Here is a 27,188-nt window from a genome sequence, read left to right as displayed (position 1 = left end):
AATTATGATATTTCCGAGGGTTTCCAAAGGCATCACGAGGCGTCTCCTTGCCATTCTGCAACACTCGTCTCGTGCCAAACTCTGACCAACCAGCGTTGAGGGATCAGCTGAGTTTGTCACATGACTTCCGGTAACGCTTAGCCTAGCTTAGCCTAGCTTAGCAGGCGAGGAGGAAGCTCGACTTTCAGCAGCTCTGGGAAATGAGTGAGTATCTCCGGTCGTTCGCAGGTCGCAGCTCGGTTCGTGTCGGAGCTGCAGCCAGGCAGCAACATTCAGCGGATACGAAGCAACTAAACGTCCTTTTGAAAGCAAATAACGGCCAACCTCACTTTTATCAGCATGTTTGGTTCGTTCGCTCAGACTGAAGCTACATTTTACATCGATTTCTCACGTTGGCGCATAATTCCTGGTGTCAATATTCCCTGTTATTGGTCATTTGTAGTAAGTTGTGTTACAACATTTGAAGGGACAAAGGGTCATGAAATCTTAAAATTAATGAAATTCTAAGTTATTTAGTGAGTGTCATCTTGGAAAAACTTATTTTGCTAACAAATTATACACAAGTACCAGAAATACTTTAGTTTTAAAAGTCCTCGATTGTAGACAGTGAGTGAACAGCTACCTATATAAATAAATCTAAAGTGGCCTGACAGCTTAATGCGCAGTCTTTCTCTGTTTCAGGTGAAGACAGCTCCAGCATCACCATCTGTGACTGTCGAGGATCCCCGTGATGGCAGACGTGCATCCCTTCGGCTGCGAGTCTGAAACCTCCCTTCGCGACCTGTTTGATTATTTCAGGAAAGGCCTGCAGCATGGACAGTGGGAGCTGGCCGGTGCCTGCGTACCACAGCTGCTCAACTCGCCTGCAGAACTTTCGGAAAAGCTCCTAAACCTGATCAAAGCTATCGTTTGTCATCCTTACAGTTTAAAGTGAGTAAAGCTGTGTAGATGATATAGAGTCTGTTGTGTTTGCTTCATTTCTATGTGCTTCTTTTGTAGATGGGAGTCTATGGGTAGCCCTCACAAGTTGGCTTGGTATTGGCTACAGGTTTTGGAGAAATGGACTGAGGAGCGGGTAAGCTCTTGCTCACTCATTTGGTACCAACACTGTATGTGTGACAATTGGTGAATAACTGTTTTTCCCCCTCCCTTTTGCAGGTTTCTTCTGAGAAAAGAAAGGAGCTGGAGTTCCTGCTGCTTCTGGAGGAGCTGGAGTCTGAGGGCATAGCAGAGGATGTTATCAAGGTCACTCCCAGCTGGTTATAAAGTAGCAAAACAGAGAAAAGTATTTACTCATACTTTGATTTGGACTGAGTCGTCCAGGGTTTGTCTGATATGGATTAATGGGCCCATTCATCCAAGGCCATTAACAGGGTGGGGGGCCTTGGCTTTGACCCCTTGGTCAAAGTCTCTCTTTTGTATCTGTTTGATCCCATTTCTGCACCAGGCCAGGTGTGTTCCAAATTCCTTCAGAACCTGCACCAGTAGGCGGTGCTGCTGGACGCTAACCGGTCGAGCCTTTATTGGAGAGTGTTAAATGCTGAGATAAGTTGTCTTTCAACAGGATCTGCATCAGGCCTTTGAACTAAAGGCCTCAGATGGTTCCAGAGGAGAAGCTGCTGTTGTGTCTTGCCTGCAATCCTTACTGGAGAAAAAGAAACACAGACTGGCTCAGACTTTGTCACAGTTCTTCCAGGTAGATCAATTCTTGGTCAAATGGCAACAAGGCAGAGTAGAATGATTCCTATCCCGACTAGGATGGTAGAGAAAGTCCTTGTCTTGCCTGTCCTGGCACCGCTGACTGCTCTGGTTCTTATTCTGTGTGCAGGACAAGTCGTGCACGGAGCCTCACACTTTGCAGCACACCTTCATTCAATACCTGATGAAGGAACTGGGGGCTCCAGAGCCAGAGAAGGCGGCGGACTGGGCCCAGGCAATATATGCAGTGCTCTCTGTGATGCCATGGAGCAATTGTAGCAGGGGTGGGCAGCTCGAGGTGCTCTGTGAAGGCCTGTGGGCAGCCAGGGAGGGGCCCCTGGCAGAGGAGAGGATCCTGAGCTCGTTGCTCCGTCCCCGGTGTGACTCCCTCATCTCTGTGTACTGCAGCACCGCTCTGAGACTTCAGAGGGACCTTCTTCTGAGGGGCACTCCTCATATACAAGGTTGTGTGAGTGGCTTTGTCTCATGCTGGATCTTGATCTAGTTTGGGCCTTATAGAAACCTTTTTGTCTGAAGACACTTGTAATAATGAGGTTTTGCTCCTTGTGTTTAGCTTTGAGCTTCTTTGCTTTTTACACGATTGTCACATTTCTGGGTCAGTTGGTGTTTATACGTGACTGCATGGACACAAGTTCTGCTGCATGTATCTTTTAACAAGCTTGTAATGGGTCTCTCGCTAACCTGCTCATTCCTTTGTTTTCTAATCTAGTGGATCTTCCTGAATCGGAGAAGCTGACCCTCAGCTTATGTTGCTGCAAAGATCGTCCATCCGTCTGGAAAGCCATTTATTTTGAGTGCCTTACAAGTGGGAAGCATTTTCTGGAACAGGTCTTGGTCAGTTGGGCCAGATGAGTTTTGCCTTTTATGTTTGGCTTCCTGGTTGTTCGTTGATGCTAGTTTTCAACCACTTGGGGAGGAAATTGAATAAAGCAATAGTGCACGTGTCCTTCTGGTAGGTCACTGCGCTCGACCTGATTAAGCACGAGGAGTTCGATCAGCTGAGAGACTTACTGAAACTGGAGTTCCGGCCTTTGTCTCGTTTGCTGTTGCTCCTGGGATGGAATCAGTGTCGCAGTCTGAGCTCGGCTAAAACGCTGCTCAGCATCCTCCACTTGGATCAGGTCAGACATCCACACCCACCTCACAGCTGTCGTAGCCGTTGCTTTGGCGTTTGCTGATGGTTCTTTTACTGTTCCAGGCACCAGCGAACGACTCTGTCCTTCAGGAGTTTGCCGATATCCTCTCCTCTCAGTTGGGACTACTGGAATGGTGTAAACACAACAACACGTAGGTCTGGCTTTTTGGGTGTTTCAGTCACTTCATTATTGCTTTTGACATCTGTCTGGATGTTGTTCCTCCTCAGTGTTCCCACAGAAGCTCTGCTTGCCCAGCTTCACACCTTAGACACCCACTCTGCTCTTTATATTCTGCATTCTCTGACGCCTTTGGCTCAGTTTGAAGAATGCAAAATCCTGGAACTTCTGGAACAACTACCGAGTTCACGTCGAACAGGTTGACTTCATCCTCCTCAAGTAGTTCATTAATTATTGCAGCTTGAAATGAGTTCTAAATGAATTTTCTATCATTTCCCCTTCAGAAGAAGCCGAGTCTGCTCCTGGACCTGCTGTGCAGAAGAACGTAGTTTTGTTCCAGGGTTTCTGTGCCATGAAATATGCCACCTACGCTCTGTTTGCCAATGCACACAAATATGCTGACTGCACAGAGTGTGAGTTAGTGCAACAGCAGCAACAGCTGACTGGAGCAGACGCGGATCAAACCACAACTTCCTTAAAAGGTGGACTAGTCTGGTTTTGTTCAGGGTTGACAGGGTTGCCTTTCTGCTTTAACTTTAACTGGTGTTCCGGTCTTGACTTGGTTGCTCGTGTTTTCCAGGGTGCCATTTGCTGTTTCGGCACTATTTATCGGAGTGTCGGCTGTATTTGGAGGCCGTACCTGTCATGTTCCGCCTGGAGCTTCTGGAGAACATCTTTTCACTCCTCTTTCTATCCACTGCTGACCTAACCCAGCAAAAAGAGACAACCTCAAACACCTGCAGTGCTGCTCAGTGGGAGCATCTATCGAGCACAAACAGACACTCACAAAAAAAGTACAACACCTGTGAGGTCGAGAACGAGAACCAGGAGCAGAGTTCAGGTTCAATGAAAGCAGCTCCCAGTCATTTTCTGGACCTGGGTCACTTTGTCCAGGGATGCAGGGGGTTCCTGCCCGACGTGACGGCCGTCGAAGGCTTTCTGAAGCTGCTGAAGGATGCGTTGGAGGACATGTGTGTGGTGGGCCAGCAAGCTGGACAGGAAACAGGAAGAGCCAAGTTAGCAGAAAGGATCAGCTGCTCAGTGAAGGCTGACACGTATGGGACACGTCTTCAGAGGTTGTCCAAACACATAGCAGAGGCTCAGTGGAGGCTGCAGATCATCACCAGCAATCACGGTGCTGCCAGCGGTGAGAAGAACATAACAAAGATGTTTTCATATAATCCTCACGAGTTGTCCGTTTTCTGGGGTTTGGGGACGTAATTTAATTCAAAATGTGTCTTTCGTTATCCTTATCAGGGTTAGAAAGTCCTGTCCAAGTGTCTGGGGTCAGAGCTCCGCTCACTTCTGTGGGACACAGCAAGAGCTCAAGCCTGAGGAGAAGGAAGAGGGCAGGGAGACGCTCCCCAGAGAGACAGGCGTCCACAGAGAGACGCCATGGGGAGGGCAGCACCAGCCCATCAGGTAACAACCTTTAGGCTTTCCTTCATCACTTGGGTTTGCTCCTTCACGTTGCTCTTTTGTGATTAAGGAAGTCAACCTGTCGGATAGAAATGTTGGTAATATTCTGGATTCCAGAGGGAATGTTGGCCTTTGGTCTTCCGAAGATCAAAGCCAAGGGGCACTTTTCTTCTGTTACAATGCAACATTTGTCTTTTGAGACGGTGGAGGCGGGTCCCTGCCTGGCGTTGTGGAGCTGGAGGTCTGTCCCTGTGGAGGTCCCCACAGTTGGCTGGTCCCTGCCATGCTGTCCCCTCCTGAGTCCTTACTCATGTCCTGCATCCGCAGAGGTAACTTCATGGAGGCACATCAGGTCTGTCACAGTCATTTATCTACACCTGTCCAAAACCAAGCTTCAATTAGGATTTCTCTGCCCGTTTTGTTTCAGGTTCCATAATGCTGCACAAGTTCACTTCTGTGCGTCTTTGCTGCTTTCAGGTGTCTCAGGTGTTTGATCTGGAGTCATCAGCCTGTTCAGGTGAGCTGATGTTCATGGAGCGCTACAAAGAAGTGCTCCAGGAGTTGGAACAGGTGGAGCAAAAGATGGAGAACCAGTCTGTGTCGTCGTCCTCCTCCTCCTCTGAAGGTTTGGGGATGGCCGCTGGTTCAGGGGCGGGGAGGTGTCGGCTGGGGAGCAGCGGGCGATCGACCCTCCAGGCGATCGGAAGTGCTGCTGCTGCAGGTGTCTCTTTGAGCAGCTGTCCAACCACAAGGGAGGTTGTGGGCTGGGGTTGTGATTCTTTCCCTTGTTTCCTGCAGGTGTAGCTTTCTACTCCATCTCAGACATCGCAGACCGACTCCTCAGCACCCCTGCTCACCCGGTGCCGTCCCTGGAGGAAGACTACTGGCTGAGCCCTTGTGTTTCAGACCCCTCGGGCCTCCTTTCCACACTGTTAGAGGAGCTCAGCCCCGCGTCCATGGCTGCTTTCGACTTGGCCTGCTGCCACTGTCACCTGTGGAAGACGTCCCGACAGCTGCTGGACACTGCAGAGCGTCGGCTCAACAGCAGCTTGGAGGCTCGAGGTTTGCAGTCTAAATTTAAGGGTCTAGTTTGGAGGAATGTCGCCCTGTTAGCATTAGCGTAGCACAGGTCCACTTTTGATTTTGCTGCGTGGTTGTTTTTTACATTCGGGGTGTAGCTGGCGCCGTTTTGTTTGTATTTACTTCGGACGTCATGCACGATCACGTAGTGCACCTTAATATTTAACAGAAGTTCTACACATAACTGCTCATAATCTACATCATCCATAACTGTCTCTTCAGGAGTAAGAGTCAACCTTATGAAAGGCCCTCGTCTGGAGGGGATCTGTGGTTTTCCTACGGTCTTACAACAGATCACCAAGATCCTGAATCATTCATCCACATATAAAAGCTCTGTTAAAACAGGTGACTAATCAACTGTTGGTCAAGTTGTGTGTGTGGTTGTTGACCGAGTTTGTGGGGCACTAACTGCTCTCGTTGACAGAGTCTGTGGGGGAAGACCCGGCCTTTGCCAGCCCGTTTGGTTGCTGCATCCAAGAGGTTCTCCTGTGCTGCCACCCTGTACTGAGCGAAGAGTGCATTGCTGCTCGGCTCAGCCTGGTTCAACGTTTGGAGTCCATCCTCCACATCCTGAGCACCGCTACAGATGGCCCAGGTCGGCATGGGAACCAGGACCTCAGACAAGCTCAACCTCATTCACCGCTCTTCTGTTTTTGTCATTTACCAGACTGCAGCGTTGCAAGTGCTCTCCCAGCACTCTTGGTGGAACAGGCCAGTCTGAAGCAGTCAGAACTGGATGCCCACCCAGTACGCTCCAACATGAAGCAACTGCTTCGCTCTCTGGACCAGCTTAGCCCCTTTGAGCCAGATGGAGGTCTTGCCAGACCAGATTATGTGCGCAGTTTCCTTGACTACATCAACACACTAGCATCTGTGGTAGTGCGCAGCCTTGATTCAGAAGGTAAAAATTCTACCGTTCTTTTAGACTTAAATGTTATTGATTACCTTTTATTTATATTCTTGGCGGGTTCATGACATTTAACCCCTTCCACATATCTGTTTTGACTCAACAAGGCTCACACTTGTTACAGTAAAGGCGGACTCGTCCACCATTTGGTCCTTCTGTTTATTTTTCTGCCCTATGTCTCCTCTGATTTGAAGTCCTTTCCTTTTCTCAGACCAGAACAGTGAAGTGAAGCTTGGGAATCCCCTCCTGGTTTTGCTTCAATCTCCTTTTCAGCTTCTCTCTTACCTGCTGTTTGACCGGCAAGTGTCCCCTGAGAGGTATGGAAGGGTGGGGAAGTGAAGGAATGTCTGCAGGAGATGCACTCCTTGGTTAAATCCTGGATTTGTCCTGTCCTAGATTGCTGTTGCTGCTGCAGCAGGAACAGCTTCGTCTGAGTGTCCAGGAGGTGATTGTGCTGCGCTGCTGTAAAACTCTGCCTCTTTGGACATTCAGTCCAGAGGATGACGTAGCGGGAGACTCCACTCTGGCCAAAAAGGATAGGGGAGTGTTCAGCACTGCCAGTTTGTGTGTCCTCTTCCAGCAGCATGCTCAGGAGCACCTGCCAGCTCTGGGACTCATTGAGGGGCCAGCTGACGCGAGCTGGGAGTCTGAGGCCTCAGTGGAGGAGCGCTCTGCTGTACCCACCAACCTCTGTGCGTCACCCAACTCGTCCCAGTCCCAGTCGTCGTCTTCATCATGCTCTTTTCTCCTCACGCCATCAGCTCTATCTTTTCTAAAGTCTCATTCCCCTTTACTGGCCACACTAGCTTGTCTGAGCGCCTGCAAAGGAGAAGCTGCTCGCACTCAGTCTTCTGGGTGGTCGGGCTACTTCCGTAGTGGACGCAAAGAAGTTGTTTTAGACGGAGAGCAGATTGCTTGTGAGGTGGATCATCTCTTGAAAGACTTCCCCATCCTGCGGTTTTACCTGCAGTCCATGGCTGAGCCAGTGCTCGGCACGCTGTCGAATGAGGATGAGGAGGGTTCTCCTGGCCTAGGAGCACTTGTTTGTGGGAAACCTCTCATCAGTCTCCTGCTCTCTGGACCCCAAGAAGAAGTTGCCCAGGTTGTTGCCGCCGAAGCCTTCCAGAAGGCTCTGTCCTCCAGAGACCTGGGCCGAGCCCTCAGATTGCTGGAGCTGTACGGACAAGGCTGCAGCCAGGAGGGGGCACTGAGAGACCTCCTGCTCGCCTGTGCTGCCTTACAAGGTCAATTCAGTCTAATACCATGGTTGGCTTCAATATTAAACTATTAATTCACATTCTTTTTCTGCTCTCAGATGGAGACCAAGGTATCCCTCAGCTGTTCCGTGTGCAGAATGCCAACCTGCGCGCTCGTGTGGCCCTCCAGGCTCTGGAGAACTGGCCTCTGTCAGCGGGCAGAGAGCTGCTGGAGTTCTGCCTCCATGACCCGAGTACCGACAGTTCCCTGAGGACAGACCTGGAGGTGAAGAAGAAAGAACTGGACATCTATCACTGGGTAATTCTAGTTAGCAAAAAACTGGAAATGCTGAGAAATGTGGCTCTAATGAATTCATTAAGTTTTCTTCTACTTTGGGTGGTTTTTCAGTGTCATTTTAGTCATGTGACTTTTCTCTTTCAGATGTTGACTTTAAACCCTCCGTTGCCGTGGGCTACATGGCAAGAGTTGAGGTCTGAGTCTAACTCAAATTCGGAAGCTATTTTGTCAAAGATGCTGGAAGCCAAAGTAAGTCATCTCATGATTAAAACGTAGATTTGCAGCAGTGAACCAAATATTCTGATGGCTTCTTCTATCACACGACCGCATCCCAGAACATGAGACGTGTGAAACTGTGTCTTTCATTTTGGTCAATCTTTTGTTTCGCAGGAGTTTGCCCTGTGTGCTCAGTGGTCCGAGCTCTACGCTGTCCCCGACCAACTGAGGCTGCAGCTCAAGACTGAACATTTGCTTCACCTGCTGGAGAGCAGCCAGACAGACGAGGCTTTCCAGGTGCTCCACACCGTCCGCTGTCGGCTTCACACCAAAATCAGCTCTGCTTTGACAAATGCCTCTTTTGCAGCTGCTCGAAGGCCTGCCAGATTCTGGAGTTGCTTTAGAGATCTGTGAGCGTGCGCTGGACCGTCGCCCTGGACTGGCTGCTTGTCACTTCCTGGCTGACTACCTCAGCCTGCACTTCCAGAGGCAGGTGTCTCCAGCACGCCGGCAACACATCCACGCTCTTCATCTTGGATCTAAGGTTTGTGAATGTGGAGAAAGGAGCTGAATGAATTTGTCGATGAGTTTCAGGAGCTTCCCTCCTTCGTCCTGTAAAGGGTCAAATACACACCTCACACTTAGAGGGTGGAGCAAATTGGCCTCGCTGAATTGTTCCATATCTTCAGGTGTTGTTGGCATCAGTCACTCTGTTTTGCCTTCAGGTGTTGCTGACTTTGCCCCCAGCTGCCCGGCAGGACTACTTCTGCCTGCTGTCGGAGCCTCTGCTGATGCTCGAGCAGCTGCTGATGAACCTGAAGGTTGACTGGGCAGATGTGGCCGTGCGAACCCTGCGCAGCCTCCTCATTGGTCAGGAGGCCGGCTTCAGCTCTTCAGACATCGATACGCTGCTTGAAACCTACGCCTCCAAGGCCCTCGACTTCTCCTGCGCTCCCAGAGAGCGCTCTCGCTCTGGTCGGTGTACTAGATGAGCTGTAACAGTGCTGTAGCAGTGAGACCTCAGGAGCAGAAAATGTCTGATTGCAAAGGTTTAACAAACAAAATGGTGTTTCTGAAGGGAGAGTATGCACGACCGGCACACGCTCGGCTTCTCCCTGATGGTACCGGGTCGTATTTTACTTTAGGAACATGTCTGTTACTTTGATCTTTTCACTTCCTTATGAAGCTCCTTTCAACACTATGAAATATATTTCAGACTCTGTGATCAGCCTTCAGGAAGCTCTGATGCAGTGTCCTGCCCAGGAAACGTCCTCGCAGTCCTCGGGGCGAATGGATTCTCCGACGCCCTCTGCAGGTGAGTAACCCTAACCCTGCTTGATTAGCGCCGTTCTTCTGAAGTGAGTGAAGCTCCTGTTGCTTTGCGGCGTGTTTCCAGGCAGCACTCCCTCACACACAGCATCTTCAAACAGCTCGGACAAGGAGAGGGATCGAGTCCTGGGGAAAAAAGCTCTCTCCTTGGCCAAGTTCCAGCCTCCAGACCAGCCCCCAGCCCGCAAGGACTGGGTCCCGGACACCAAGCATCACGTGTGCATGGCCTGCCGGCGCGAGACCTTCAGCATGGTGAGGCATTTCCCTTCAGTCCGTCCTTCCTGTGTGTCTCAACATGGTTTTGAAACGCTTTTGTATATGTTGGCTTCGTCAATAGTGCATTAGTTGTGGTTTGTAGTTTAACAGAAGGCATCACTGCCGGAGATGTGGCCGCCTGGTTTGTCAAGCCTGCTCAGAGAAAAAGATGCCTGTCGAAGGCTGCCAGGAGGAGGAGGTCAGGGTCTGCAACCAGTGCTATGCCTTCTTCCACCCAGAGTAAGAATCTGCTTCTTTATGGGCAAAGATAACACCCACACAGGACGTCCTTGGGTTTTATGTTATCAGGCAAGTGTCTCTTCACTTGTATTTGTGCTGTTTTTGTAGTGCTGACGATGAGGAGGAGCCCAGTGAAGGTAAGTCAACTATTGCATGTGTAAAAGCACAAGCTTTGTGAGGCGGTTTTCTTCAGAAGATGGTGTAAAGCACACGTCCCTCCCTCTCACTTCTGATTAGCAGCTTGTGAAAATCCTCTGGTGCCAGAAGAAACTCTGCATGGGTTGCTCTACCTGCCCGAGGTGGTCCACAGGCAGGTTCAGCTCAGCCCAAATGCTCCAGAAAACCAGCTGCTGCGGAGCGAGTTCTACTATGAGCAGGTCTGGAGGCAGAGGCTAAATGTGTCACACACCTGGTCGCTTTTCAGATTGTGCCCAACCAAACAGCCGTTTTCTAATATGATACAAATGGAATCCTTTATGTAAAGTCTAATCCCTTTATATAAAGAACACTTGGCAGTAAACCCACCTAAGGTGTGACTGTCCTTCCCCGGTGTGCAGGCTCCCAGTGCGTACCTGTGTGTAGCGATCTTGTCCCTGCACACGGACCAGGCGGCCTGCGGGCACCAGCTCATCGGCCACTGCCGTGCGCTGTCCCGTAAGCTGACCAGTCCAGAGGTGGACGCCTGTCTCCTCACCGATGTCATGCAGCAGCTGCTCTTCAGCGCTAAGATGATGTTCGTGAAGGTGGGACGCAGCCAGGATCTGGCGCTGTGTGACAGGTGAGAGAACGTGACCAAGTTACTCGCCGTGAGCGAAGAGCCAACAAATGAAGCCACGACTGTTGTCTGTTAAATCTCCAGGAACTGATGGAGCCGTCTGACGTTCCGCAACCAAAATTAAGCTGAAATATCGATGTCAAAGAACCTTTGAGATGGCACGAAAACACGTTTTCATCTCATTACTTTTTATTTTAGCAGAGGTTTTCTGACATTGCGCTATAATTTTGGCTGAGGAACTGCCGCTACTGTTACTCTCCTCTAATGGAATCGGTTCTATTCAGTTGCCTTCGATTTTGCTTCCACAGCTACATAAGCAAAGTCGGCGTGCTGAAGATTCTAGTCAAGGCCAACTACAAATATACCCCCTCTTTGGACGACATCCTGGAGACGTCTGCGGTCACGTGTCTTCGGAACCAGCTGCTGGAAGCAGAGCACTACCAGCTGGCAGTCGAGGTCTGTTATTCTTAGAACTTTTACGGCTTTGATCCAGGCCAAGCAGACAAGATTCCAGAGGAGGGAAGGAAGGATTTCGTTAACGTGGCCGTTCAAGACATCGATGTCTCTCCTTAGTCGTGCTTATCGACCCACATGCTCCATGTTGGGGAGTCACTGGTACCCCCAGTGTGACCTGGTTTGCAGAATTTCGATCATCTTAGAACCATTTCCTCGTTACTGTGCATTGAATGACATGCACGCTGTATTTAGTGCCCCAGATCTTCGTGTGTTTAGTTTGAAATGAAGCCCATCTCTCGGCGGTTTGTCTGCTCTGGCCAAGACCCGTCAGATTTTAGGCTTTGCTGTCCATCATCCACTTCCTTTAATTGTTCTTCTCACCACTGGTGGTTGTCAGGTGTCTACCAAGAGTGGTCTGGACCCCAGCGGTGTGTGGCAGGCGTGGGGGATGGCATCTCTGGTCGCTGGGAACTTCTCAGGTGCACGAGAGAAGCTGGGCCGCTGCCTGAAGCCTCCGGTGGACCGCAACCAGATCAATTTGGGACCCGCGCTGTTACAGGAGGTGATCAGGCAGCTGGAGAACAACGTAGCAGCCACTCTGTCCAGGGTAGGTGGAGCTGGTGCAGCTGCTCTGTAAAGGGCCGTTCAGACACATCTGAACATTAGCTGCCACGGGCGTTCAGGGAAAGTTGCAAACACAATCTGATTGCATTTTATATTTCCAACTTTGAACGCAGCAGCACTGTCAGAACGAGTCAGTGATCGGTGCTGCAGCCTGTTTCACCAGGGTCGGGGTTCAGTTGGGTGGGGGGGGGGTGTCTGTGCGTGTGTGTGCGTGTGTGTGTGGGTGTGTGTGTCTGTGTGTGGGTGTGCGTGTGTGTGTGCGTGTGGGTGTGCGTGTGTGTGTCTGTGTGTGTGTGTGTGGGTGTGCGTGTGTCTCTGTGTGTGTGTGTGTGTGCGTGTGTGTGTGTGTGTGTGTGTGGTGTGACCTGCCACGTCCTGCCTGAACGCTCCGATGGTGCCCCGAGCCTTTGGAAACATCTCACTTTGCTCCTGAGTGCGTCCTGGTTGTTACAGGCTGACGTTCCCTGAAGGCATCACGTTCCCTGAAGGCATCACGTTCCCTGTGTGAGGATGAAGTTTTGATCACCCGCGCTGTTCGTTCACTAGACTCAGAGTAACCACGCAAACAACTGGAGTCCTTTGCAAAGGGGGAGCCGAGCAGCAGTTCAAGCTTCCTCTGTCAACTCCGTCCGTCTGCTGCTCGCTCACCTCTTTTATTGGTGCAAACAGAATGGGTGTCTAAACAGGATCTCATAATTCATTGTCTTCTGACATCTTTACAAACTTCTCTAATCCTGACCAACAGGATACGTCTGAGTGCTGAGCTTGATAGTAAGCAGCTTCAGCACTTTTACGACACTCTCATGTTCTTCCTTTCCTATCAACATTCCTCAAACACTCAAAGTCTACATACAATAGCATTTAAAGATAATACTAATAACAACAATAACAATAATCCTTCTCACATTTCCCTCCTGTTTATCGTTAAATGCGTCTAGATTTTCATCATCAGTATTACATCTTTACATTTTCATGAAATTTCAATGCATTACGTCATTTTCCTAGAAACACATTTCTTACACTCAGAATTCAACATGTGTACAGCTTAAGACATCTTGAACATTTCTTTTACATCTTGTATTACATTGATCCATTCTTCTTCCGATTCCTCTTCATCGTCGTCCAGTAGAGATTGTTCTTCCACCTGCAGCAAAGTACTAGTAACAACTGATCCCACGAGCCGGCCAATGCAACCCCGGACAAGAGGTACTCCTCCCTCCTGTCGGAAGTTCCAAAGGCCAAAACTCACGAGTCCTGCCGTCACAGCACTCACCACAATTAGGAAGAACAACTTCATTTCCTTTTAGAGCCTCTTCACAGGTTCCGACGGGGTTCAGCCGTTGCTGGACCTATACAGGCCGTCAGCCGTTTACGGAGAGTCCGCCACTGCTCCCTCGCCTTCACCTGGAAGAATTTTCTGTCTCTTACAATGGGAAAGGTGTATCCACGACAGTTTCCCATCCACTCGAACTGCAGTCTTTGTGGTCAGCTGTACTTGATAAGGACCTTCCCATCTAGGCGTGTTCCACCTCTTTCGCACAAACTTCTTCACCCACACGTAGTCGCCCGGTTGAATGGGTTCCTGGGGGGTGGAATCTGTGGAAGACACAGGACTAGGCAGAACATTTACTGTATTCACACATCGGTTAAGTAACACTTTTTTCAGATAATCTGCTATTGTTTCCTCAACATGTTCTAACTCATTTGTTGTTGCAAAGTATGGTAGGCAATAAGGCCGCCCATATAATGCTTCAAAGGGTGTGATGCCTGTTTTCTTGTGTGGTGTTATGTGCATCCATAATTTCACCAGGTCGAGACAAAACATCCAGTTCTTTCCTGTCTCGTCCATACATTTCTTCAGTCTGTTCTTAATAGTACCGTTGACTCTTTCAACCAACCCTGCACTCTGAGGGTGGTATGCGCAGTGATTCTTCAAATCAATGTCCAAAGTTACTCCTACAGTTTTCACTATCTCATTTACAAAATGGCTTCCATTGTCGCTCCAGATGACCTTCGGGATGCCAAACCTGGGAATGATTTCTCTACATAGGACTTTTGCTACTGTCAGTGCATCTGCTTTTGCTGTGGGGAAAATTTCCACCCACCTAGTAAATCCATCTAACACTACTAGACAATATTGTTTACCTTCACATGGTGTTAGCTGAATAAAATCTAGAAAGACTGTGTGAAATGGATGATTTGGCAATGGTGTAGTGCCTGCAGGGGCCTTAAGGGCTCCCTGTGGGCTGTGTTTTACACAAATAACACATTGTGAACAAAAATTTTTTAAGTAGGTATGAAATCCTATAGTGTAATAATGTTCATTAACCATCTGTACCATCCCTCCTGTTGAGACATGGCATGGCCCATGGCTCACTAATGCTGCCCATTTATGCATATTCCGGGGAAGGATTGGCTTGTTTCCTATGGTTAATAGTCCTTTATCATCCAGTTTGGCTCCTCGCTTCTTCCACGTGGCCTTTTCTTTTCTGGAGCACTTTGTTGCATTTCTTTTAGAATATCATTATCTGCAGGTTCTAAGCTAAATGATTCTTCCTCACCATATCAAGAAGTGTGTTGTTATTTGCTGCAGCCTTTGCGGCTCTGTCAGCAAAGGCATTGCCTTGTGAGACTGCGTCTGTGTTGTTAGTGTGTGCAGTGCATTTACATACAGCTATTTTACGTGGCTGCTGTACTGCTGCCAATAACTTTTTTAACAGTTCTGCATGCATGACCGGTTTGCCCGTCGACGTTTTCATCCCTCTCAAATTCCATTGTTGAGCAACACAAAAAGTGGAAAATGCATATTGACTATCTGTATAAATGGTAACATCTTGTCCTTTGCTTAGTTCACAGGCACGTGTGAGTGCGACGAGTTCTGCAGCTTGAGCAGAATAGGAGGAGGGAAGTGATTTCGCCTCCACCACCTCGGTTGCTGTGACTACTGCATAGGCAGTTCTAGTGCGTCCACTCATCCTTTCTCGATGATCCATCCACAAAGAGTATCTGTCCTGTAGTCAACGCGACATCACTAAGATCTGGTCGCGGCAGGACCGTAATGGAGACCTCATCCAGGCAGTTGTGCTGGTGTCCCTCTTCTGCGGTGGGTAGCAGCGTCGCTGGGTTTAAGGTCGTACAGCGACGAATCGTCAGATTCGGCTGAGACAGCAACACTGCCATGCAGGAAAGATGACGTGCGGGCGACAGGAATGCTATCTTACTTTGTAGCAGCAGTATTGACACTGCATGTGGAACTAGCAAAGTTAGCTCATGATATAGCACCACTCCTGCGGAGGCTTTTACTGCCTCAGATGCTGCCACCACTGCTTTAACGCATGGTGGGAGTGCACAAGCTACGGGATCTAGCTTGTGGGAGTAGTAGGCCACTGGCTGCCTCTTATCTCCGTGCTTCTGCAATAAAACTGAAGTCATAAAGTCACCCTTGCAATCCACGACCTGCTCAAAAGGCTTCTGATAGTCTGGCAGCTTTAACACTCCAGCACTTACAAGGGCCTGTTTTATGTACACAAATGCTTCTTCAGCTTCAGGGGTCCATGTTAACACATCAGTCATTGCTAAGGGATTATCATACATCAATGCTTGTAAAGGGGCAGTTATTTTCGCATAATCTAAGATCCATGATCTGCAAAAATTCACTAGTCCTAAGAATGACATCATCTGCTTCTTTGTTTTTGGTTTTGGGGCTTCAAGTACTGCTGTTTTCCTCAAGAATAGCTTTCCATTATGTGTCAAAACATGGCCCAGATAAACCACTTCCTGCTTCACCAGTTGCAGTTTGCTTTTGCTTAATTTATGGCCTTGAGAGGCTAGCCAGTGTAGCAATGCTAGCGTGTCTGACCAACAATCTGCCTCTGTTTTTGACGCCATGAGGATGTCATCCACGTAGACGAGGATTTGACTTCCACACGGAGGTTTAAACTTAGCTAATGATGACATCATTACCTGAGAAAGATTGTGGGACTCTCACAGTAGCCCTGAGGTAACCTTGTCCAGGTATACCTCCGTCCTTGAAACGTAAATGCAAACCAAAACTGGCTGTCTGGATGTACTGGTACAGAGAAAAATGCATTGGATACATCTATCACCGTGTACCACTGATGTTCAGGGTTTAAGTCATTCAGCAGAGTGTATGGATCTGCGACTAAGGGAGACCTAGGGACCACTGCAGCGTTTACAGCTTGCAGGTCCTGCACCATCCGCCAGCCGGTAGATGGTGGTGACTTCCTTACTGGAAATAGGGGTGTATTTACAGGGGACTCAGGACACTCTCTGATGACTCCTGCTTTAAGCAGTGAGTTAAATATCGGAACAATACCCTCCTGTGCATCAGTCTTAAGGGGATATTGTCTCTGAAATGGTCTATAATCTGATTTAGGGATTATTTTTACAGGTTCTGCTCCTTTTATAAGACCTACATCTGCAGGTCCTTCCGACCATAATTCAGGGGGAAGCTCTTTCAGCTTCTCCTCTTCCTCCTGCGTGAGGAAGATGTCTTCTTCTCATGAACTCTGGTCTGTGAGGTGCGTTGCTGGATGTGTCAGCAACCATGTTTTAAGGGAATGCGCCACACCTGGAACTGATCATTAAAATCATCCTCACCCTTCGGCCTATAGGGCAGGCTGCTCCAGTGTTTTACGTCACATCCCAAGTCTTGCCATCTTTTCTTAAGCGGTTTAGCAATAGAAACATGTGGTACAGAACCTGACACTTTGAATAGTGCTGCTGCTTCGGCGGAAAGGCTTCCTGCCGTGCAGACAGCTGTCTGACCACACACATATAGATGCATAATTACAATCATTTGTGGATCTTTGAGTTTAGCAAACTGCTCTGCATAGCTTGATGTGCCGTGTGGGTCTGATTTACAGAATCCACCAGTGCGCTCCACGTGCATGGTTACATGCAGGTCAGTTTGATTGTGGAGCTGGGCTTCAGGCTGTAAGTATGACAGAGCTTTACCATATATCATAGTGATTGGGTCAGAAAATGGAGGGGGCTGTTTTTCAGGAATGTTGAGTGACCAGTATTTACTGCACGTCTCTCCTTCTCTTACCCACAAATCAACCATTCTATCTACAGACCACATCCCTTCGGCTGTGGTACGAATCATCAACTGAAGCTGAGAGATAAGATCTCTTCCTAATAGATTTACGGGACATGTGGTGGAGATCACGAAAGGGGCTTTAAGTGTGATTCCACTTACAGGGTCACAAACATCTACAGGAACTGACATTCTTTCTTTAGTTACGAGACCATTTGCTGATCTCACAAAAATCTGTGTAGAAGTTGGTGCCAGGGCTATTGGATCTCTAATTACTGATTTACCTGCACCCGTGTCTACTAAAAATGTTAAAGAATTGCCTAACACGGTCAGTTGTATTTCTGGTTTGCCTTCAGCAAACAGGAAGATGGTTTCTAAGTCTAAAACATCTTCTAGGTCTTCTTTTTCAAATTGGTCAAATTTTGTGCCCTGATTTGTTTTAATTTTTGTGACATCTTTTTCCGGTTCTAGTCATTGTTGAGGTGGATTAGAACCTTGCTGCTGTCCTCTATTGTATCCCTGGTCACGTTGTTTCTTTCTGCAATTACGTTCCCAGTGTCCATAATTTTTACAATAATGACACCGATCATTTTCACGGGAATGCCTCCTCCTCCCCTTCCGCCTCGGCCTCGCCCACGTCCGCGGCCTCGGCTTGGGAGAGGGTTGGCATTGAAAAACATGCCTGTTGATTGATTCTTACTCTTTTGGCATTGTCTTTCAGCATGCATAGCATGTTGTTCATAGCGGCCTAGGTTACAAGTTCCGAAATCAACTAATTGTTTCTCTACCCATGATTTTATCTCTGATTTTGATCCCCCATGTATAGCTTGCTTTAACTGCTGTTGGTAGGGACCTTCTGGATCTTCCGCATACGGAATTCCACTATTTTTTCGGACACATCTTTCATTCTCATGCTATAGTCTTCAAAACTTTCGTCAGTCTTTTGTCTTGTGGCCGTAATGGCGCTGTAGTCAGCTCGTCTGGTAAAAGTAGTTCGCATGCGCTCGTACAGTCTGTCGAGTCGGTCATTTAGTTCTTGGCTGCCAGGCTGCCATGGTTGTTGAGTGGCTGGATCCACTGGGATCCAATCTCCTCTAACAGTGCCCCATTTCTTGCCATTAACGCACATGAGGACTTGCTGGGTTTCAGTACCGTTAGTATGATAACTTCTTAGTAACTGTCTTATGTCTTGGATGCACAACTCTACGTCCATTTGGGGCAAGGTTATGTCATCACAAGCTTTTTTACAGTCTTCTGGAGTCCAGGTTCTATACACCAAGATAGTAGGATCTTGACCCTGCACACCGGCTTGTGGATTTGCAACCTGGATCAATGGGTACATCTGCACAGTGTTGTCCTGCATGTGGTAATTTCTGTACTGGGCTCCCGATAGAGAGGGGCCCAAAAAAGGATTAGTGTTTGGAGCAAGGGGGGCTACAGCTCCGGGCGGGTCCAATGGGACCGCCTGAGGGGGAGCTAGTGGAACAGGAGGTGGAGGAACATACGGGGGAGGCACATTTATCAATTGACTCCTGCATCCTGTTTCGTTGTCCTCCGCCCTCACGTACGCACTCAGCGATGGGTAAAAGGGGTTCTCATTTTTCTCTTCTTTCTCTCTTTTCCGTTTCTCTTTTTCTTGATTTTGTTTTTCTCTTCTATATTTTGATTCAGTGAGCCAGAGGTGACATTGTGTCAACCCCACATTTACTTTTGGATGTTTCTTTCCATATTCTATTAAATCTTCTTTTAATTTTATAATATTGCCTGGCCTGTCTAAGTTACCATCCCAGTTGAACTTAGTCATCCACAGCTGAACATATGAGCATGAACCTGGATATTTGTCTTCCATGTGTTTACATGATGCTGGGATTTCGAATTCAGCACCTTTTGTGGAATGTTGGTTGCCCATGTTTGCACTTTATTTATCAGTTTTTATGTATTTGAATGGAGACGCCTGATCTCCCGACTGAACAACCCTCAATCCCTACAGGATATCTAGTTCAGTCCCTCCGCCGTGGCCTTATAACCCCTCTTTTTTAATCAGGAGAGTATACACCAAGCTTCTACCTCCGAGGAGGCGGGTGTATCTTGCCTCTGCTTCTCTCCCGATGACCAGGCAGGCAATACCGCGGTATATTCCGTGTAGCGCTTTTCGTGTCTTATACTCACTCCGTTGCCTCTATGGTTTCTCTCTGAGTTGTTTTGGTGCCTTCTTCCCGTCACTGGAGATGGTCGCCCTGGGAGGGACGAAGACCGGCCTTCCGTCAACTCGTGATGAAAGGTCTTTCGATTCGGACGTCTTTTTGACTCCGGCTGCGGAGACTTCGGCGTTCGGTCGTCCCACGGCGCTCCTCTCCAGGTCTTGGGATCCGGCTCGAAGGACCAAATTTTGTGAGGATGAAGTTTTGATCACCCGCGCTGTTCGTTCACTAGACTCAGAGTAACCACGCAAACAACTGGAGTCCTTTGCAAAGGGGGAGCCGAGCAGCAGTTCAAGCTTCCTCTGTCAACTCCGTCCGTCTGCTGCTCGCTCACCTCTTTTATTGGTGCAAACAGAATGGGTGTCTAGACAGGATCTCATAATTCATTGTCTTCTGACATCTTTACAAACTTCTCTAATCCTGACCAACAGGATACGTCTGAGTGCTGAGCTTGATAGTAAGCAGCTTCAGCACTTTTACGACACTCTCATGTTCTTCCTTTCCTATCAACATTCCTCAAACACTCAAAGTCTACATACAATAGCATTTAAAGATAATACTAATAACAACAATAACAATAATCCTTCTCACACCTGAAGGCATCACGGTTCAGCAGCGGCTCCTCACTTGTTGCCAGAAGCTGGATCGACCGGTTCTGTTTCTGTTTCCTCCTTCTTGCCTTCGGACCAGACCTGGTTGGGGATTCTTGGGTTCTCCTGCCTGGAGCTCCCAGGAGCTGAAAGGGTTGTAGGGACCAGGGTCTTCCTCCTCAGCACAGGAGCCCTGAGTGACCTGGGTCTGTGTTCACTGTTGCACCCACAGCGGCTTCAGACGGGTCAATTTGGAGAAACGGTCCGAGTGCTGTGGCCCCTTAACCAGTCCTCCCAGGTTCTCTGGCACTGGTCAGTGCGGAAGCCTATGAAGAACCGGTTTTGGTAGAACCTTAGAAGTGGACTGGTCCTAGAACCACGTTCCTATTGCCACCTAGTGCCGAAGTGGCTTAAATTTGTCCTTGTTTCCTTCGGAGCACTTTGTTCTGACAACAGGTTCTGTGAATCCACCCAGCAGGAGCCCAAGCCTGCCTTGATTGATGTGGAGCATCTGGACTTGTTCCAAATGTACCTTTTGAACCCTGGTCTGTTGCTGTGCCAGTCCTCAGGTGAAGACGTTCTGGCTTCCCTGCGGGTCCTGGAGGCAGCCTTGCGCGACTCCCCTGTGGACGGACCCGAGGGCCAGGGTGCGAGCAGCCACCTGCAGCAGGAGTGTCTCTACTACCTGAGCTCCTACGGCACTCACCTGGCTCTGATCAGCTTCCACATGCGCCACGGCTGCATGACAGAAGCTCTAACCTACCTGCTCAGTCGGGTGAGCTGCACATCTGCCCAGAGGTGCCAGTAGTTGGGCTTCCCCACCAGACTTCTGCTGCATGACCTGCACTCTTCTTCTGCCCTTGGCCGTGGTGCAGGAATGCCCAGAGGAGGTGTTCCTCGAGGGGTTGCTGCAGCCCTGTCTGGAGCAGGGGCGCCTCGGGGCCCTCCAGGGCATGCTGGAGAAGCTCGACCCCACCCTGGAGGCCAGCAGCCGCTACCTCATGGCCTCCTGCCAGTTCCTCCAGCGGCGGAGCTACTACAACACCCTCTACCAGCTCCAGCAGTTCATGATGGTGAGAAATGTCTGCATTGTCCTCTGCTCGTGGAGAACCAACTCAGAATGTGTCGCACGTTCACTCTGACAGGACCACGTGCGAGCCGCCATGACCTGCATCAGGTTCTTCACACACGAGGCCCGTTCTTACCTGCAGCTGGGAGAGCAGCAGGTACCCAACCTTCTCTGATCTGCCGATGCCCCAGATGCAGCCCCTTCTTCCACGGGCGCTTTGATAAGCCCCGCCCTCTTGTGCAGCGCTGGCTGGTGCGAGCCAAAGAGCACCTGAAGACGTACCTGCAGGAGCAGCAGGGCCGGAGCGGTGGGAGGAGAAGGTCCCAGGGCAGCTCGTTCCGGAAGATGATGTCCTCCAGTGACATCTCCAGGTGATTTGGAGCTCCTGGTTCTGTTGGGGATTCTTCTTCTGCCACAAACAATCCTCCTCTTTTTTCTCTCCAGGCACATGAACACCATCGAGCTGCAGCTGGAAGTGACGCGGTTCCTCCACCGCTGTGAGAGTGCAGCGTCCAGCAAAGCTCTGCAGACCGGTGCCCCCCCCACGACGGCCGTGGCCTCCGGTCCACCGCCGACGCTCTTCGGTGGCAGCGCCGTGAAGGTGGAGGTGGCCTGCAAGGTGGAGTCCTGGTTGTGTTCCTCCCACTGCTGCCTGGGCACTTCTCGTGCTGGTGTCTGGATGAACGTGTCTGTTTCCTGTTCAGGTGATGCTGGGAGGGAAGAACATCGAGGAAGGGTTTGGTATCGCATTCAGGGTCATCCAGGCAAGTTCGAGGCCACTCTCGTGGACCAGGGTTGCCCAGCGTGTCTGCTGGCCCAGTTCTAAGGGCCCTCCATGTCTTCCTGCCTCAGGACTTCCAGCTGGAAGCCCAGGCGGTCTACACGCGGGCGGGTCAGAGGCTGGTCCGACAGAGGCAGTACGGAGCCGTGCGGCAGCTGCTGAAGTGTGTGGGCGAGTCTGGAGCCGCCACCAAGAGTGACTGTGACGCCCTGATCCTCAGCTGCATCTCCGTGGCTGAGCAGGCTCCGGCCGACGTGAGCCGACACCTGCTAATGCTAACATGCTAATGCTAACATGCCGATGCAAACAGGCGCTGAGCTTGGCTCTTCCTGTCCTTCCTTCCTTCCAACAGGCCAAAGAACTGGAGAGTCTCATCCTGGAGAGCAAAAGCAGTGAGAACAAGGTACCGTCGGGCCCGTCGGGCCGTCTGCTGGCCTGAACCTCCTCACGCACAACTGACCTGCGTCTGTCCGTCCGTCTGTCTGCAGATCAAAGCCTACCTGCTCTGCAGGAAGCTGCGACCAGCGTACCTGCAGGCGGTGAAGCTGGAGTCGGGCCGGGCCGGGCCGCTGGTCCAAGAGGTCCTCCGGGCCGCAGAGGGCGCTCAGGACTCTGTGATGCAGAACATCTGCCGCCAGTGGTTGTCGGAACACAACGGGCCGTGTCAGGGCCAGGGCCAGGGCCAGGGCCAGCGCCAGCGCCAGGGCCAGGGCCAGGGCCAGGGCCAGCGCCAGCGCCAGGGCCAGGGCCAGGGCCAGGGCCAGGGCCAGGGCCAGGGCCAGGGCCAGCGCCAGGGCAGGGCCAGGGCCAGGGCCAGGGCCAGGGCCAGGGCCAGGGCCAGGGCCAGGGCCGACCCAGCGCCAGGTAAAGACGGCACGGCCGGCGCCGCCCGTGGCCAACGTGGACCGGCTCATTTATCAGGACGTGAGTCCGGGTTTTAACACGAACCTCCTACCTCAACCAGAAGGGAATCATTCCCCTTCGTCTTTAGACCTTCAGCTGAAGTTTTAATCGAGGAGGCCGAGTGGCGTCCTCCTCAAACCAGGTCCGGCGTTCAGTCCTTCCACGATGTTTTTATGGGTCTGCACGTCTGACAGCTGCTCCAGATGTTCGGGGCGTTGGAGGGAAGCCTTTGGCCTGCATTTTAAAGGGATGGTTGTCAACGTTTCACAGGTCCCCAGTTTTAAGTCCTGCCTTCGTTCTCGTCCTGTCATATTTAAGTCGGTCCGAGAGGTTTTAAAAGGGATTTCATTTTAGCCCGGAAAGCAACAGAAAACGGTCCTTTTGCACATTCGTCCTGAGCAGAACGCGGCAACAGTGACAGGCGGCCGTCACTGACCCACCCTGGAAGGGGGGTCGGCTTCTGCAGGACTTTGGCCTGGGTGGCCGTCTAGTCCTCAGCCTGGTAACTTGGTCACCTGGTAAGATTAAAACTATCTACGGGAACATTCTTGCACTCTAAACTTCTTTAATCCGGACTCTTTGTCACTGCTGCACTTTATTCTTGGTACATTCAAACAAAGTTCTTTTGGTAACGATTGTGGAGAATAATTATAATAAGACGTGAAGAATAATTGACTTGTGATTGTTCTGTGTAATGTGAATTCAAAGAAACAATAAAAATATATATATATAAAATGTGCAGTGCAGGTTGTTGAAGCCAAAAGGAGAATCTACTTCTGTATTCTGCAGTCCTGACCCGGTCCAGAGTCCACATCTTCACATTCTCCAGGTTGGACTCTTGTCCAGAACCCCCCCTCCTCCACACACACAACAGACTCCCTAAAAACTGAACCAGACCAGTTTGACCAGTTCCTTCACTGGTTGCTGCAGTTTTATTGGATCATTTCCGTGAATTGTAAACATTCAACTCTTCATGTGAGCGGAAACGTGGAAAAAGGCAAGTTTCTCTTGTAGAAAACCGACTCTGGAGCCGTGGCTGTGGCAGAAAACATGAGGTTCTTCCTCCTGGAATGTGTGTTTTTGTCTGGCAACGCTTCAGATTCTTACTGAGCTTCAAATAGAAAATCATCTCGTCTAGAACAACTAGAATCATCACAAAATGTATGGAGGAGTTGAGGATCCAGGCAGGACACGAGCAGGCTGCTGGTCCAGGTGTCGGACACCTGCTGGTCCAGGTGTCGGACACCTGCTGGCTCCATCGTGGCCCTCGCTGGGTTCCACCCGTCCGAGCCTGCACAGCATCTACAGCAGCACAATTCTTGCATTTGCTATTTTCTTGCCGGCACTGTTCAAACTGGACACCCCAAATCGTCCAAAGGTCGTTGAGCGTTTGGCTAATAACAAAGACAAGTGAGCGTTTCGCGTTTCAGCTCTGGTGAAACGTGAAACGCTCACGTCAACCGAATGGAAATACGGCATTTTTCTACACAAAACTTCACATTATGGGACCTTTTACAGGGTTACCTGACTGCTCGGCATGTAAGGAACCTTAAAGTTACTGCACAATAAAACCAGGAGAACAAGCGGCGGCTCAAGGCTGAATCAGTCCCACTCGACCCCCAGCAGCTCACAGCTGACCTCCCACAGTCTCCTCGCCGTCTCCTCGCTCCTCCCCTGTGGGGCCACGAAGGCGGGGGCGCAGTCGCTGAGGTCAGAGGAGGGCGAGCAGTTAATACATGAGGAGCAACGCTACAGCTGAGGATCTGCAATTTCACATCTGCGTTTTGAATGATCCTATAAAAGTCCCAGGTTAACAGTTATAACTAAAGGTTATAACTAAACAAAATATACAAAGACCTTCACGTGCTGACATGAATATAATTAAAAATAACTGGATACAGAGTAACTGGTTTAAAAAGTTAGATTATTTTTCACTGCTGTTTTATTTTAAGCAACTAAGGATAATTCTTTGTCTGGAATCATAATGAGTAAAGTTAATGGAATCATGAGGGTGAGGAGGATATATTGGAGCTACTCTGGTCCATTTAGTCTGTGGCATTGATCACGTAAGAGAAGATGATTTATCTGATTTATCCATTATTATTAGTCTCCTGGCAACGACTGCTGGAGACATGATTTAACGCTGCTGCTACGCTCTAATGGAAGAATGTTGTTGAGTCACTCCTGCAGAACAAAGATGAGAAACGGTTTCTCAACTTTGTGATGACCCGCTTGTTCAAAGCTCTGAACATCTCTGACCGGAAGACTCAAAGGCGTCCGGCACAAAATCCCCCTGACCTCTGACCCTTACGCTGTGGCGTCGCCCACCTGAAGTGTTTCCCAGAGATGGCGTGCAGCTCCTCTGCCAGTGCACAGTAGATGCTGGTCTGAGCTCCTTCCCGTGGCGTTTTCAGGAACATGGCGAAGACGGTGAAGAAAATGGTCATGAGAGTCGAGTGCCTGGTCAGGTCAGAGTTCACGGTCCCCGGGTGGACCGAGTTCACCGTCACCTCGGTACCTGCGATGACAACGAAGGTCTCAGGCAGGTTGCTGGTTAGCGGCTGTAGCCTAGCAGGTTAGCCGTAGCATCAGGCCTCACTATGACCATATTACTATTAGTCCCTCCCACCTTTGGTGCGGTTTATGAGAACCAATCACCTTTTTCTACCTGCTCAGGAAAGGAGACTTAGACTGGGTGGTTGGAGGTTCTGTGGTTGGGGTTAGGGCTAGGTTCTGCCCCGGTTCTACCATGTTCTGTGTGTTTTGTGCACCTCTGAGTCGGCGCGCCAGCTCTCTGGCAAACAGCACGTTGGCCAGTTTGCTCTGGCAGTACGCCAGCCCGCTGTTGTAGCTCCCTTGGCTGTGAAGGTCGTGGAAACGGATCCAGCCAAAGTTGTGGGCCAAGGACGAGACCACTACGATCCGGGCCGGCGCGCTGCGCTTCAGGAGCCCGATGAGGAGGTGTGTCAACAGGAAGTGTCCTGCAAAAACACAGCGGGTCAGCGCTCATGAGCTCCTATGCACGGTGGGAAAGACCACGAACGGCTGATGTAAACGTCTGGAACACACGAGTGCAGGGCTCCATCCTCCCCACGCGCGGGGCACCGTTAGCCCGGTCTTACCCAGGTGATTCACTCCGATGTGCATCTCGAAGCCATCCACTGTTTTTGTGTACGGACACATCATCACGCCGGCGTTGTTGATGAGAACGTGCAGCTGGTTGATCTCTGAAGGAGAGGACGTGGAAACCATCAAACCTCCTGGCTGCCGCTCCTGGCTGCCGCTCTACACACCTCTCAAGAGCGTCTCTGCGAAGGCTCGTATGGAGCAGGTGTCGGCCAAGTCCAGCTCCCGGACCTCCACCAGAGCCGGAGGATACGCGCCTCGTATGCCGGCCGCGGCCTCCTCCCCTTTGTCCACATCTCGGCAGGCCATGATCACCCGCGCTCCTACAACATGAAATATTAAGCTGTTAAACCTGTAAATGACCACATTTTGTCTGCAGGACAAGGATGAGAAGCAAGAACCAGCTGCGTCACCATTAAACCCAGCGGAGGCCGAACTGTTCAGTGGGAATCAAGAATCCCGAAGAACGGTATTCCTCACCTCTCCTTGCCAGGTCCAGTGCGGTCTCCTTGCCGATGCCCGTGTTGGCGCCCGTGATGAGGACGGTCTTCCCGTTCAGAGTTGCCGCTGACTGACAAACTCCTCCAGCTGCATATTGGCTGTAAAACCATAGTGAACAGGGATCCGAGCAGAAGACACTGAAATGCAGCAGATGCAGCCATGTTTGGAGTCTGCCCTGGTTCCGAGCGCTCTGGGCTTGGACACATGGTCTGGGCAGGTTAATTATTCATAGAGAAGTGAGTGGCACCACCAGCAGCCCAGAGCAGAGCGGCCTCCCAGCCAATCGCTGTGTGGGAATGTTGGGAATATATTTGTCTCCTCCTACGCTCGGCCCTCTGATAGGCCCGGCAGCAGATGGAGGACTCCCAGTCCAGACTCCCACACCTCCATCATTCTAGCGTTGATTTGATTTTTTCTGCTGAAATCGCATCAACTGGTGTGTAATAAGCCATTAAAATACAGCCTTAAACTGTTTCAATCCGCTGGGCTAATCACTGAACAATTAGAATCAGGGCACTCTAATGCGCTGTCAACCAAGTAACCTCTGCGGTGTTTCAAACATTTATATAAAAATAAATCTTTGCTTTAACCACAGCTTACCGGATCTGAGGCTTGAAGAAAACGACGAGTAAGGTGACCAGTCCAAGGCCCGCGGCGATCATTAAAAGCAGCATCACACCAAGGATTTGCGCGTCTTCCAGCGGGATTCAACGATCTGCAGGCAGGCAGAACAGCTGATGTCAAAGCAAAGGGGTGTTCGGCGTAGTGGGCGAGAGGGCGCGCACGGAATCATGGGATTGTAGTTTTTACAAATCACACAGGGCTGCCCCTGTGTGATTTGTAGCCAGGTTAACCACTTAGTAAATGAACACGTATGACATGATTTTTTTTTAATGTATATTTTTTTAAAATTAAGATTTTTTTAAATTGTAAAAACGTTTTCTCAAGTTAAACGAAATTCTAAAGGAAAGTTGCACAAAGCTCCGAATAACATAAATATGACGCAATACATCTAAAGCAAAAGCATCGATAATCTAATGCTTTGTTATAAAATTAATAATCTAAATCTTTGTTATAAAATTAATTACTAGAAAATAAAGCACTGATAATTAGGGGGATAGAATTCTCCTC

At 49.9% G+C, this 27,188-nt stretch overlaps 2 protein-coding genes across 12 annotated transcripts; one reads left to right on the top strand and one right to left on the bottom strand.

Annotated features, from left to right (window-relative positions):
• Window positions 1-68: 68 nt before the first annotated feature.
• On the top strand, window positions 69-23,165 carry zfyve26 (zinc finger, FYVE domain containing 26). 10 transcript variants are annotated; one of them, XM_057058412.1, is made up of 43 exons: window positions 69-204; window positions 682-930; window positions 1,000-1,075; window positions 1,159-1,245; window positions 1,565-1,696; window positions 1,829-2,162; window positions 2,429-2,553; window positions 2,676-2,840; window positions 2,918-3,006; window positions 3,083-3,231; window positions 3,317-3,514; window positions 3,613-4,179; window positions 4,290-4,454; window positions 4,652-4,803; window positions 4,929-5,172; window positions 5,250-5,513; window positions 5,754-5,876; window positions 5,956-6,126; window positions 6,199-6,432; window positions 6,650-6,755; window positions 6,835-7,682; window positions 7,754-7,953; window positions 8,077-8,181; window positions 8,323-8,445; window positions 8,516-8,692; window positions 8,874-9,123; window positions 9,365-9,463; window positions 9,545-9,729; window positions 9,836-9,972; window positions 10,081-10,109; window positions 10,213-10,349; window positions 10,530-10,750; window positions 11,056-11,203; window positions 11,601-11,810; window positions 20,240-20,452; window positions 20,553-20,750; window positions 20,823-20,903; window positions 20,990-21,117; window positions 21,191-21,365; window positions 21,451-21,510; window positions 21,599-21,781; window positions 21,880-21,930; window positions 22,016-23,165. In XM_057058412.1, exons 2-43 carry the CDS (start codon window positions 731-733, stop codon window positions 22,466-22,468), a joined length of 7,992 nt encoding a protein of 2,663 aa, XP_056914392.1. In that variant the 5' UTR covers window positions 69-204; window positions 682-730; the 3' UTR covers window positions 22,469-23,165. The 10 variants fall into 10 exon arrangements, with proteins under 10 accessions (XP_056914392.1, XP_056914391.1, XP_056914390.1 ...); XM_057058411.1 differs by having other exon boundaries at window positions 10,210-10,349; XM_057058410.1 differs by having other exon boundaries at window positions 4,569-4,780; window positions 10,210-10,349.
• Window positions 23,166-23,330: 165 nt separating this feature from the next.
• On the bottom strand, window positions 23,331-26,833 carry rdh12 (retinol dehydrogenase 12). Of its 2 annotated transcripts, none has more exons than XM_057058431.1 (7): window positions 26,658-26,833; window positions 26,037-26,155; window positions 25,724-25,879; window positions 25,553-25,657; window positions 25,202-25,411; window positions 24,759-24,948; window positions 23,331-24,135 (listed from the first exon to the last, which is right to left on the bottom strand). In XM_057058431.1, exons 1-7 carry the CDS (start codon window positions 26,729-26,731, stop codon window positions 24,033-24,035), a joined length of 957 nt encoding a protein of 318 aa, XP_056914411.1. In that variant the 5' UTR covers window positions 26,732-26,833; the 3' UTR covers window positions 23,331-24,032. The 2 variants fall into 2 exon arrangements, with proteins under 2 accessions (XP_056914411.1, XP_056914410.1); XM_057058430.1 differs by having other exon boundaries at window positions 26,037-26,194; window positions 26,658-26,824.
• Between the last annotated feature and the right edge of the window lie 355 nt (window positions 26,834-27,188).

Source organism: Takifugu flavidus, chromosome 16 (assembly GCF_003711565.1).
Source record: "Takifugu flavidus isolate HTHZ2018 chromosome 16, ASM371156v2, whole genome shotgun sequence".
Taxonomy (NCBI): Eukaryota; Metazoa; Chordata; class Actinopteri; order Tetraodontiformes; family Tetraodontidae; genus Takifugu; species Takifugu flavidus.
This window is presented reverse-complemented; position numbering and strand designations above follow the sequence as displayed.

Bases quoted from the DNA above. Each gene is read 5' to 3' on its own strand.
- zfyve26 (XM_057058404.1), top strand. From the start codon at position 731: ATGGCAGACGTGCATCCCTTCGGCTGCGAGTCTGAAACCTCCCTTCGC. The intron at 2,554-2,675 runs GTCAGTTGGGCC...TCCTTCTGGTAG, and splicing joins ATTTTCTGGAACAGGTCTTG to GTCACTGCGCTCGACCTGAT. The intron at 7,683-7,753 runs GTCAATTCAGTC...TTCTGCTCTCAG, and splicing joins CGCCTGTGCTGCCTTACAAG to ATGGAGACCAAGGTATCCCT.
- rdh12 (XM_057058430.1), bottom strand. From the start codon at position 26,731: ATGCTGCTTTTAATGATCGCCGCGGGCCTTGGACTGGTCACCTTACTC. The intron at 25,880-26,036 runs GTGAGGAATACC...TTCATGTTGTAG, and splicing joins ACTGGACCTGGCAAGGAGAG to GAGCGCGGGTGATCATGGCC. The intron at 25,412-25,552 runs GTAAGACCGGGC...GTGTTTTTGCAG, and splicing joins CATCGGAGTGAATCACCTGG to GACACTTCCTGTTGACACAC.